General features: G+C 37.0%; 1 protein-coding gene across 1 annotated transcript in view; it reads right to left on the bottom strand.

Annotated features, from left to right (window-relative positions):
• Positions 1–9,955, bottom strand: part of ATM (ATM serine/threonine kinase) — a 156,220-nt gene that overhangs the window by 35,422 nt on the left and 110,843 nt on the right. Inside the window, exons 42-48 of the mRNA XM_023516060.1 lie at positions 8,348–8,436; positions 8,145–8,247; positions 7,357–7,502; positions 6,572–6,676; positions 4,892–5,011; positions 1,287–1,521; positions 213–394 (exon numbers count right to left, since the gene is read on the bottom strand). Coding sequence (XP_023371828.1) covers positions 213–394; positions 1,287–1,521; positions 4,892–5,011; positions 6,572–6,676; positions 7,357–7,502; positions 8,145–8,247; positions 8,348–8,436 — 980 coding nt within the window. The remainder of the gene's footprint in view (positions 1–212; positions 395–1,286; positions 1,522–4,891; positions 5,012–6,571; positions 6,677–7,356; positions 7,503–8,144; positions 8,248–8,347; positions 8,437–9,955) is intronic.

Raw genomic sequence — 9,955 nt, 5'->3', positions numbered from 1 at the left:
GACTCCTTTTACAACATCTTATTTATGGTTTAGTAATTTCAAGGCTTTAAAATAATTATTAAAAATATTTTAAAGCTATGGCACACTTAAGACTTTGCCTTATGAATACAAGCAATGTGATAGACTTATATATTCCCTCATATTAACCAGAAATAAAGAGTATTTTAAAGCATAGTTTTTTCTTTTTTAATTACAATAAAATACTAATTCACAAAGAAAAATAAACCTCTGTACAGCTGACATCCAACTTCCTGATCATCTGTTTGAGAATACTCAGGGCAAGACTCTGCTCCTTTTTTGCCCAGAATACTTGTGCTTCTTCCAGCTGCCACTCAGAAACTCCACAACTAGCTGAATTATACTGTTTAATTTGAAATATTGCCCTTTCAGGAAGCTGAAATAAAAATGACATATAGGAATAAGTACTTTTACTATTACTACTATGATCATTAACAATAATAACAGCAGCAGCAATTACCATTCACTAAGGACTTAACTATTTGTTAATGACTATCTTAAGTACCTCTCTGCCTATCTTCCAGCCTCCCATTTCGTATCTGTCTCTCTCTCTCTCTCTCTATATATATATAGTGTCCATAAAGTTCGTGTGCAATTTAAATAGCCAACTATTTTAAAATTGCACACAAACTTTGCAGACACCTTGTATACAGACAGGTACATGTATATTCTGTGTCTATGTACACAGTGTATATAATCATTGAATTGTCATCAATATAGGAAGTTCAGTATCTTCTCATTCTATAACTAGTAAACTGAGGTTGAGAAAACATTAAGTAACTTGCCTACATCTTTCATTTCTTTTCTTTTTTGGGGGGAACAGAGTCTCACTCTGTTACCCTGGGTAGAGTGCCGTGATGTCATAGCTCACAGCAACATCAAAATCTTGGGCTCAAGTGATTCTCTTGCCTCAGCCTCCCAAGTAGTTGGGACTATAGACATGCATCACAATGCCCTGCTATTTTTAGAGATGGGGTCTTGGTCTTGCTCAGGCTGGTCTTGAACTCCTGAGCTCAGGCAATCCACCCACCTCAACCTCCCAGAGTACTCGGATTACAGGTGGTAGCCCCGGTGCCCCATCCAACTTGCCTAAGTCTTAAACTCAAGTCTAATTCCAAAATGAGGAATCTTAAATCATTATTCTTACGATATACCATTAATAGCAATCTCTGTCTCTCAATGACATTTTTTTTTCACTTATGCTTTTTGTCTTTTGAAAAATAAAAAGAAACAAGAAGAGAGATAACATAGTCTTAAATCAATTTTACCTGTGTGTTCTTGAAAGTTCGGGCCAATGTAGAAAACTCTACAAGGTGCTTGGTGAGAATGTCCTTAAAACATTCTTTTTGGGAGTTCTCCATTTCCTTTTCAATCAAAATCTCCAAAATAACTGTGCGTAGAGCCATGATAGGCTCCTGAAAACTAAAATCACTGTCCTTGAGAAGCTGGGAGTGTTTCCGCCACTTAATGTATACTTCAGAGAGTTGTCTACCTGTGACAGACCTGAAAACCAAATCACAAGAGTTCATGTAAGCAAGAGAAATAAAAAAATATATCACGTGGGTTCTACAGTTGAAGATATAATACAAAAGAATTTTTGTAGTAACAAGATTAGAACTTGTAAACAGTCCTAAACATGGACCCAAGTTTAAAAAACTAGAAAATACAATGTGGTCAGACCTCTAAGAGATAAGCAGGTAGGCTACAGATGATTAAAACATTTTTAAATTTTCTTAAAAATACCCTCTGACATCACAAAGAGCAGCCCTTTTAAATAGTTTGCTGAAATTAGAACGTATTCATCAGACCTATCATCAAGAATGCCTACACCTCTAGTCCTGCTCTACTGCTCCTTGTGAACGAGGACATGTCAGCAAGGAAATGAAGTAAACTCACTAATTATCTACTGAGGATGACTCTCTTTGAATAACTGCAATAGTCAAAGAAATCACAATCTAGTGAAGAAAAGCTAACATCTGGGAAAAGTTTCATTTACCAACATTATCGGTAAATAATCTGGTAAAGGTTTCATGTACCAACTACAGGAAAAGAAAATGCATATTGTGCAATTAGTTCATGTGAACGGTATGTTTTCCACATAATATAACTATACAATACAGTCCAATCCTTCAGGACTACTGTGTTATGAGAAATAAAAAAGATGGTGCTGGGAGACTAAGAAGATGACGAGGCGATGACTAAGAAATGGAAAGCTCTTCTAGTTTCCTGACACGGAAGTGAACAGTAACACAAATTCACAGGTGCCAAAACTTTAAGTCCTCCCTAAGTAACCCTAGAGCAGCAAGTTTCAAATTTTTTAGTTAAGAGAACCCTTTTATATTCTTACAAATTACTGAAGACCTCAAAGAGTGTACACTTTTTGGATCCTATCTATTGATATTTACCATATTCCTGTGCCCACTGTCTACCAGGCATCCTCAAACTGCAGCCCGCAGGCCACATGCGGCCCACCTAGGACATTTATCCCGCCCACTGGGTGTTTTTGCCACTGCTGCCTGTCTTGCTTAGCAGCTGACTCGCCACAGGGCCTGTAGTCTGGCCCTCCAATGGTCTGAGGGACAGTGAACTGACCCCCTGTTTAAAAACTTTGAGGACCCCTGATTTATACAATACCTAATATAATATAAAAGCTATGTAAATAGATGCTACGCTGTATTTTTTTACTTATTTATTTTTGATGCCCAGTTGGTTAAATCCATGGGTGCAAAACCCATGGGTATGCAGGGTCAACAGTATACTTTCTAAAACAAAACAAAATTTAAGGAGAATGGCACTGTTTTGCATTTTTGCAAATCTCTGTAATTGTCTGGCTTAACAGAGCTAGCAGAATTCTCATTTTTGCTTCTGCATTTATCTTGATGTGATACAATGTTCTAGTTGAAGTATATGAATAAAATCTAGACCTAGACCTAGAGCATAAACATTTGTTATTCAATTCATCAAACTTTCCCTTTGCCTCTCCTCTTCTTATTTCTCTACCAAAGAAAGAGCTGGCATTAATCTGTCTTAGGAGTTTTTTTTAATTAACTTATTTTTAATTTTTATAAATACATAATAGTTGTACTTATAAGAGGCACATGTGATATTCTGATATAAGTAATGCAATGTGCAATGATCAAATCTGAGTATTTGGGATATCCACCACCTTGAACATTTATCATTTACTGAAATACACAATAAATGGCTTGGGGCCTGTAGCACTGTGGTTATGGCACCAACCACATACACCCAGGCTGGCGGGTTTGAACCCAGCCCAGGGCTAAATAACAATGACAACTGCAACCAAAAAATAGCCAGGCATTGTGGTGGACGCCTGTAGTCCCAGCTACTTGGGAAAATGAGGCAAGACAATCACTTAAGCCCTAGAGTTTGAGGTTGCTGTGAGCTATGATGCCATGGCACTCTACCAAGGTTGACAGAGTCAGACTATCTTTAAAAAAAAAAGAAAAAATATATATATAAGCACACAATAAATTACTGTTAACTATAATTGCCCTTATTGCATTACTAAACACTAGATCTTATACCTTCTACTTAACTATATTTTTGTACCTATTAACCAATCTTTCTTCAATCTCCACCCCACCCCACTACCCTTCCCATCCTCTGGTAACCATCAGCCTATTTATTACAGGCAATCCCCAGGTTATCAACAAGATAGGTTCTGTAGGTTTGTTCTTAAGTTTAATTTGTATGTAAGTCAGAACAGACACATTTACCCATCAACGGTAATGACCTCCATTTGTAAGTGCAAGTTGTGTAGCAGTCAGATGTTTGTAACTCAGGGACAGCCTGTATTTTTTAACAAACTGAATCTTCTTTTTAGTGGAAGAAATCTTTCATTCAGAGGAAAAGTTCTTGGATTTCTGGCAGTAAGACAACCAGTGTACTTATCAATGAAAACGGAAACCAGTATTGTCTCTTTATTCTCTCCCTGAGAAAAGCCACATTTATGTTTACATTTTCTGATAAGTTAATTTTGAGAAGACCATTATTATTTTCTGACTTTAAAATTTCCTTCTTTCTACTTCCAAAATATATTCCAAGTTTTATTTTTGCATAAAGGTATGGGGGTCTTAGAATTTACACCTTCTTTCCTCCCTCTTACACTAATAATATAACTAAGAATGGCAGAGCTAAAGGAGGCTTTAGAGACCTCTAAAACCTTCACTTTAGAAATGAAGAAAATGGGGGTGGAGCAAGATGGCAGACCAGAAGGATCGTTCAGGTGAGCTCTCCTTGTATGACTGGGGAAAAAGAACCCAGCCAAACCTGGCACAGGAACCTTGCCCAGAGTCGCAGCTCAGGTCACACAGTGAGGAGGTGGTGAGCTGGATACAGCGTGTGATCCTGAATAACACCACTATCTCATTTTTCCAACATTCCTGGATCACTTCCTTCTCATCATTCCAAGAAGCAATCTCCTCTGAACATCTACTGCAAACTGACATTTCTTTCCAGGGTTACTGGTAAAAAACATGGCAGAGTATACATAAAAGGTCAGTAATGCAATGTAATGCTGAAACAGAATGGAATGTAACAGGCTAAGGAAAACCTGAGGAAACAATTCCCCATGGGTAGAATGGGGTAAAAGTTATAAAGAGGAAAACACAAGTAAGCTGAATTTTTTAAATCTGAGTTTTTATAATGAATATTTTAAAAAAATGCTCAAATTTTAAAATAAAAGCATAGTAAACTAGGTTAGTCAACTTTTATCCTGATTTAAGGAAAGAAACATATCTATATCCAGTATCTGTATAGATTTTAATGAAGGTGGCTATAAAATTTATTTTCATAAATAAAAAATGGAAAGGTTGCATTTTAGGATTACAAGATCATATGCAATACATACCTTGAGAAAAGTTCCCCAATGTTTTCCAGCTCTCCGATGGCCTGCAGTCTGCTAAGTGTGGGGTACAGTGAATACACAGACTCAAGGCTGCCCTTACACAGCTCTTCTACTTCTTTTACTCTAGTAGCAAAAAAGAAGAGTACTTTGAAAAGAAAAGGTCTTCAAGCAGATAAAAGTTCAATTTGCTGTTACAGCATTCTTATCACAGGCTTAGCTATTGGTCTAGCAGTACTAATATTCATAAGCAACAGTAACTATGAAATAGCAGTGCATACAAAATACAGTTGACCCTGGAACACAGATTTGAACCATATGGTCTACTCACACTTGGATTTTCCTGCAGCTCTGCCACCCCTGTGACAGCAAGAAAACTTCTCTTTTTTCTCCTTCTCTGCCTATTCAACATGAAGCCAATGAGGATGGGGACTTATTTCCATTTAATGAGTACATTTTATCTTCCTTATGATTTTTAATATTTTTTTCTCTAGCTTACTTTACTATAAGAATACAGTATTTGATACATATAACAAAAAATACGTGCCGATTAAGTGTTTTTGTTATTGGTAAGGCTTTGGTCAATAGCAGACAATCAGGCTAGCCTTTGGGGAGCAGAACGTTATTTGCTCAGATTTTCAACTCTCTGGGGAGGAGGGAGTTAGCATTCCTAAACTCCCAGAGAGGTTCAAGTGTCAACTGTAAATCTTGGAATTATACAAACGTAGACCCAAACTCTAGTTCTGCCACTTATGATTGCATAAATTTGGGCATATTACTGTATTTCTCTAAGCCTCAGTCTTCTCATACCCAGAATGATTCTGATGTTTAGAGAATATATATGGAGAGAGCCTGCCAGTAGCTAGCACTTAATAAGCTAAGAGAAAGCTATTAAGAAATAGTAGCAAATATTATTTGTGTAATGAATACAGGATTCATTAGGTCACTAGTGTTCAGCAAAAAACATGCTATACATTTGTTTAGCCTGCCATAGTTGAGTATTTCACGTCTTATCTCATTGGCACCTCAAAACAACCCTGTAAGTATTAACTATCATTTACAGTTTTAAAAATTAGAACACTAATGCTAAGGGAGGTAAATTCCATACACGTACAACTACTAAAAGACACCAATATAACTCTCAGGACATCTGTACTGGAACTGAACAAAGGAATGGGAACCACCAAAACTTTCTCCAAGTCTCACGGTAAAAACTTTTTTTTTTTGAGACAGAGCCTCAAGCTATCCCCCTGGGTAGAGTGCCGTGGCTTCACTGCTCACAGCAACCTCCAACTCCTGGGCTCAAGCAAGTCTCCTGCCTCTGCCTCCCAAGTAGCTGGGACCACAGGCGCCTGCCACAACACCCGGCAATTTTTCGTTGCAGCCGTCATTGTTGTTTGGCGGGCCCGGGCTGGATTCGAACCCGCCACCTTAGGTGTATGTGGCTAGCACCTTAGCCGCTTGAGCCACAGGTGCCGAGCCACGGTAAAAACTTCTGACCTGGGATCCCAAAGAGATTCTTTTTGAGGAAGGGCAGAGAATAGCCAGGAGATGCCTGATCACAGCAACCAATTCTTCATCCCTTCATCAACACAAGTCTTTACACTGAAATTATTGCTCAAATTTTGAAAAGAGAAGCCATGACATCAAATGTTAAAATATAATAACTTTATCTTTTTATAATACCTGGCATATTTGAGACTTTCATAAAATGTGGAGAATTCTCTGTCTCTTAAAGACTGTAGAGCACTGTACAATGATTTGTGGTAACTGGTTCCTTCTATTTCTTTGCTGTAACAGAATTTTAAACATCACAGAAAAGATGTATTTAAAAAAAAGAGAATCATAAGATATACATGCATAAACAACTTCACCAAAAGACATCTTAAAACTAAAATTAAGCATGTATTATGTGCCAGGCACTAGGACCAGGTTCTAAATCCAGAGATCCTTCAGTGAACAAGTCAGAAAAACTCCCACTGGAGCTGGAGTTTATGTTCTGTTTTGGAGAAGATGGATAAGTAAGAAAAATAGTTAACAAGGGACATACAGAGAATTAAAATAGGTTAAAAAAAAAAAAACACAAACAGGTGACCAACACGTAGAGCATATTTTGTAAATATTTTGTAAAATTGTGGAAAGACTATTTTGTAAATACAGGTACATGTAGCTATAATTTCCCCATTTTCCTTATGCATGACAACTTCAGGGGTGACTTCTGGGATACCCTATAGAATGACTGGGAGGTTGTTTCATAATGAGTCATCAAGACAGTTCTCTCTGAAGATAAGACACTATTAAACTAGAGTCTGAATAACAAGAAGCCATGCACATGTTAAGTGGGGAAAAAGAGAAGATACCTCTAAACCCTTTAGATAGGAACGTGTGGTCTGATCAAAGCAGCACACAGAGAGAAGGCTCGTGTAGCTGAAACATAGCAGACAATGGAAGAACAGTGTATGTTGACTTACAGAGGTAAACAATGGTCCCACTGCATACTCCTCCAAGCTGCTTGGTAATGCAGTTCCTGTAGTTCAGCACACCACTCTTTATTTTCATAATCTAATCCTTTTAAATAGATGGAAAGAATATGGCAGAGTCCCAAATTCTGTAAGGCCTAAATAGGAATTATTTTTAAAAAGTAATCAAAGATATCAACAGAAAACTGAAGGAAAAAAAATAAAAGCAGCAAACATACAAATTAACTTAAAAATTTTTTTTAAAAATTTAAAAATATTTTTAAAAAATTTTAGTTCACAGTTGCTTAAAATCCAAAAATATTGTTTAGTATGTTTCCCCCAAAACCATAAAGTTTAAAGGTCTTTTAAGGAAACATTTGAACATTTCAACATTTGAAGGAGTAGCCTGTAACAGAAATCATTTATTTTCTAGAACCAACTTTATTATAATATAAGAAATAATTACATGACATTTTTCATGTGAAGCACTATGAGAAATAATTTACATGAAATTTTTCATGTGAAGCACTAAGTACACTACCTGGCACATTGCACACACTCAGGAAATGTCTTCTCCTATTAGCTAACAGGATTATGAACAACAAATCTGCACCACCATTTAGGTCAACTGTCCAAATTTCCTGTGTATCTCTGAATTTTTAGCTTAAGACCTGAAAAGACACATAGCTTCCAGTCTTATGTTTAGAGTTCATCTGGCTATGTAAATATTTCACTGACAAACTGAAATAATCTCAGTACTGCACTAGTGAAAACATTACCACAGCAGGAAAAGAACATACCTGAATTATTCCTGCCTGCCGCGTTGATGAGGAGATTGCTGTCTCAACATCATATGTTACTAGAGCCTTCCCCCACATTGCTTCATGTTCATATGTTCGTAGTCTATAAAAAAGATTATACAAGTACATTTGATTTCTACATGCACCTAACTCCTTCATAAACAGAATTACTACATGATTACCTAAAAAACAATGCACTTTACCTGGTAAGGGGTTGTAACATTTTCCCTCCACCACAGCCATACAGACTATCTGGCTCTCCTATACTTCTGTAAATTTCTAAGAGAAGATCCTGAAAATATGGAAACAAAAATTAGAGGGGGGAAAAATCACTTAGGAATTTAGCAAATTGTATCATTAACAATTCTAACAGTTGGCTCAGCGCCTGTGGCTCAAGAGGCTAAGGCACATCAGAGCTGGTGGGTTCAAATCCAGCCAGGGCCAAACAACGGCAACTACAACCAAAAAATAGCCAGGCCTTGTGGTGGGCACCTGTAGTCCCAGTACTTGGGAGACTGAGGAAGAGGATCGCTTAAACCCAAGAGTCTGAGGTTGCTGTGAGCAGTGACACCATAGCACTCTCTCAGGGTGACAGCTTGAGACTCTGTCTCAAAAAAAAATTCTAAAAGTTATAAAAGTAAAAATACAATGATATTGAAACAGTTAATATTTAACCAGTGACCCTAAAACAACACAAGTTTGAACTGCATAGGCCCACATGAATTTTCTTCAATAAATACATTGTAAAATTTTTTGGAGATTCACAATTTAAAAACTCACAGATGAACAATATAGCTTAAAAATAATGACAAAATTAAGAAAAGCATACCTGATGAATGCATAAAATATACGTAGTTATTAGTCTGTATTTTCATACCACAAAAATCTATTCTAAAAACTTAAAATGTATCAAAATGTACACACAAACACAGACCACATGGGGCACCATTTGCAGTTGAGAAAAATGCAAACAAATGTAAAATGCAATTATTAAATCACAGCTGCACAAAATTAACTGTAGTACATACTGTACTACTATAATGATTTCATAGCCACCTCCTATGCTATTACAGTGTGCTCAAGTGTTATGAGAAACACTAAACATGAAGAGATTTCGATATTTACTATTTATGCGCCCTACCATAATGCTCCTTAGTTTATAAAGCAAACCCTAACAGACATGAATAATTTGATATCTTCTAGAACTTTTATAGTTGGAGATTTTAATCCCCCTTTGGTAGTTCTGGACAGATCCTCTAACAAGAAACTAAACAAAGAAATAATGGACTTAAACTTGACCCTAAAACAAACGGATTTAACAGACATCTTCAGAACATTTCATCCTAACAAAACTGAATACACATTCTTCTCATCAGGCCACAGATCATCTTCCAAAATTGATCATACGTTAGGACACAACTCTAACCTCAGCAAATTTAAAAGAATAGAAATTAATTCTTGTATCTTCTCGGACCATCACGAAATAAAAGTTGAACTCAACAGCAACAGGAATCGTCATACTCAAACTAAGCCATGGAAACTAAACAACCTTATGCTAAATAATAGCTGTGTCAAGGGTGAGATTAAGAAGGAAATCACAGCTCAGTGCCTGTAGCTCATCAGTGAAGGTACGAGACACAAGCAATGGGGCTGGCAAGTTCGTACCCAATCTGGGCCTGCCAAACAACATGTTATGACAACTACAACAGAAAAATAGCTGGGCATTGTGGCACACACCTGTAGCCCCAGCTACTTGGGAGGCTGAGGCAAGAGAATCACTTAAGCCCAGAGTTTGAGGTTGCTGTGAGCTG

The sequence above is a fragment of the Otolemur garnettii genome, unplaced genomic scaffold (genome assembly GCF_000181295.1).
Source record: "Otolemur garnettii isolate 467f Iridium unplaced genomic scaffold, OtoGar3 scaffold00086, whole genome shotgun sequence".
NCBI lineage: Eukaryota > Metazoa > Chordata > Mammalia > Primates > Galagidae > Otolemur > Otolemur garnettii.
This window is presented reverse-complemented; position numbering and strand designations above follow the sequence as displayed.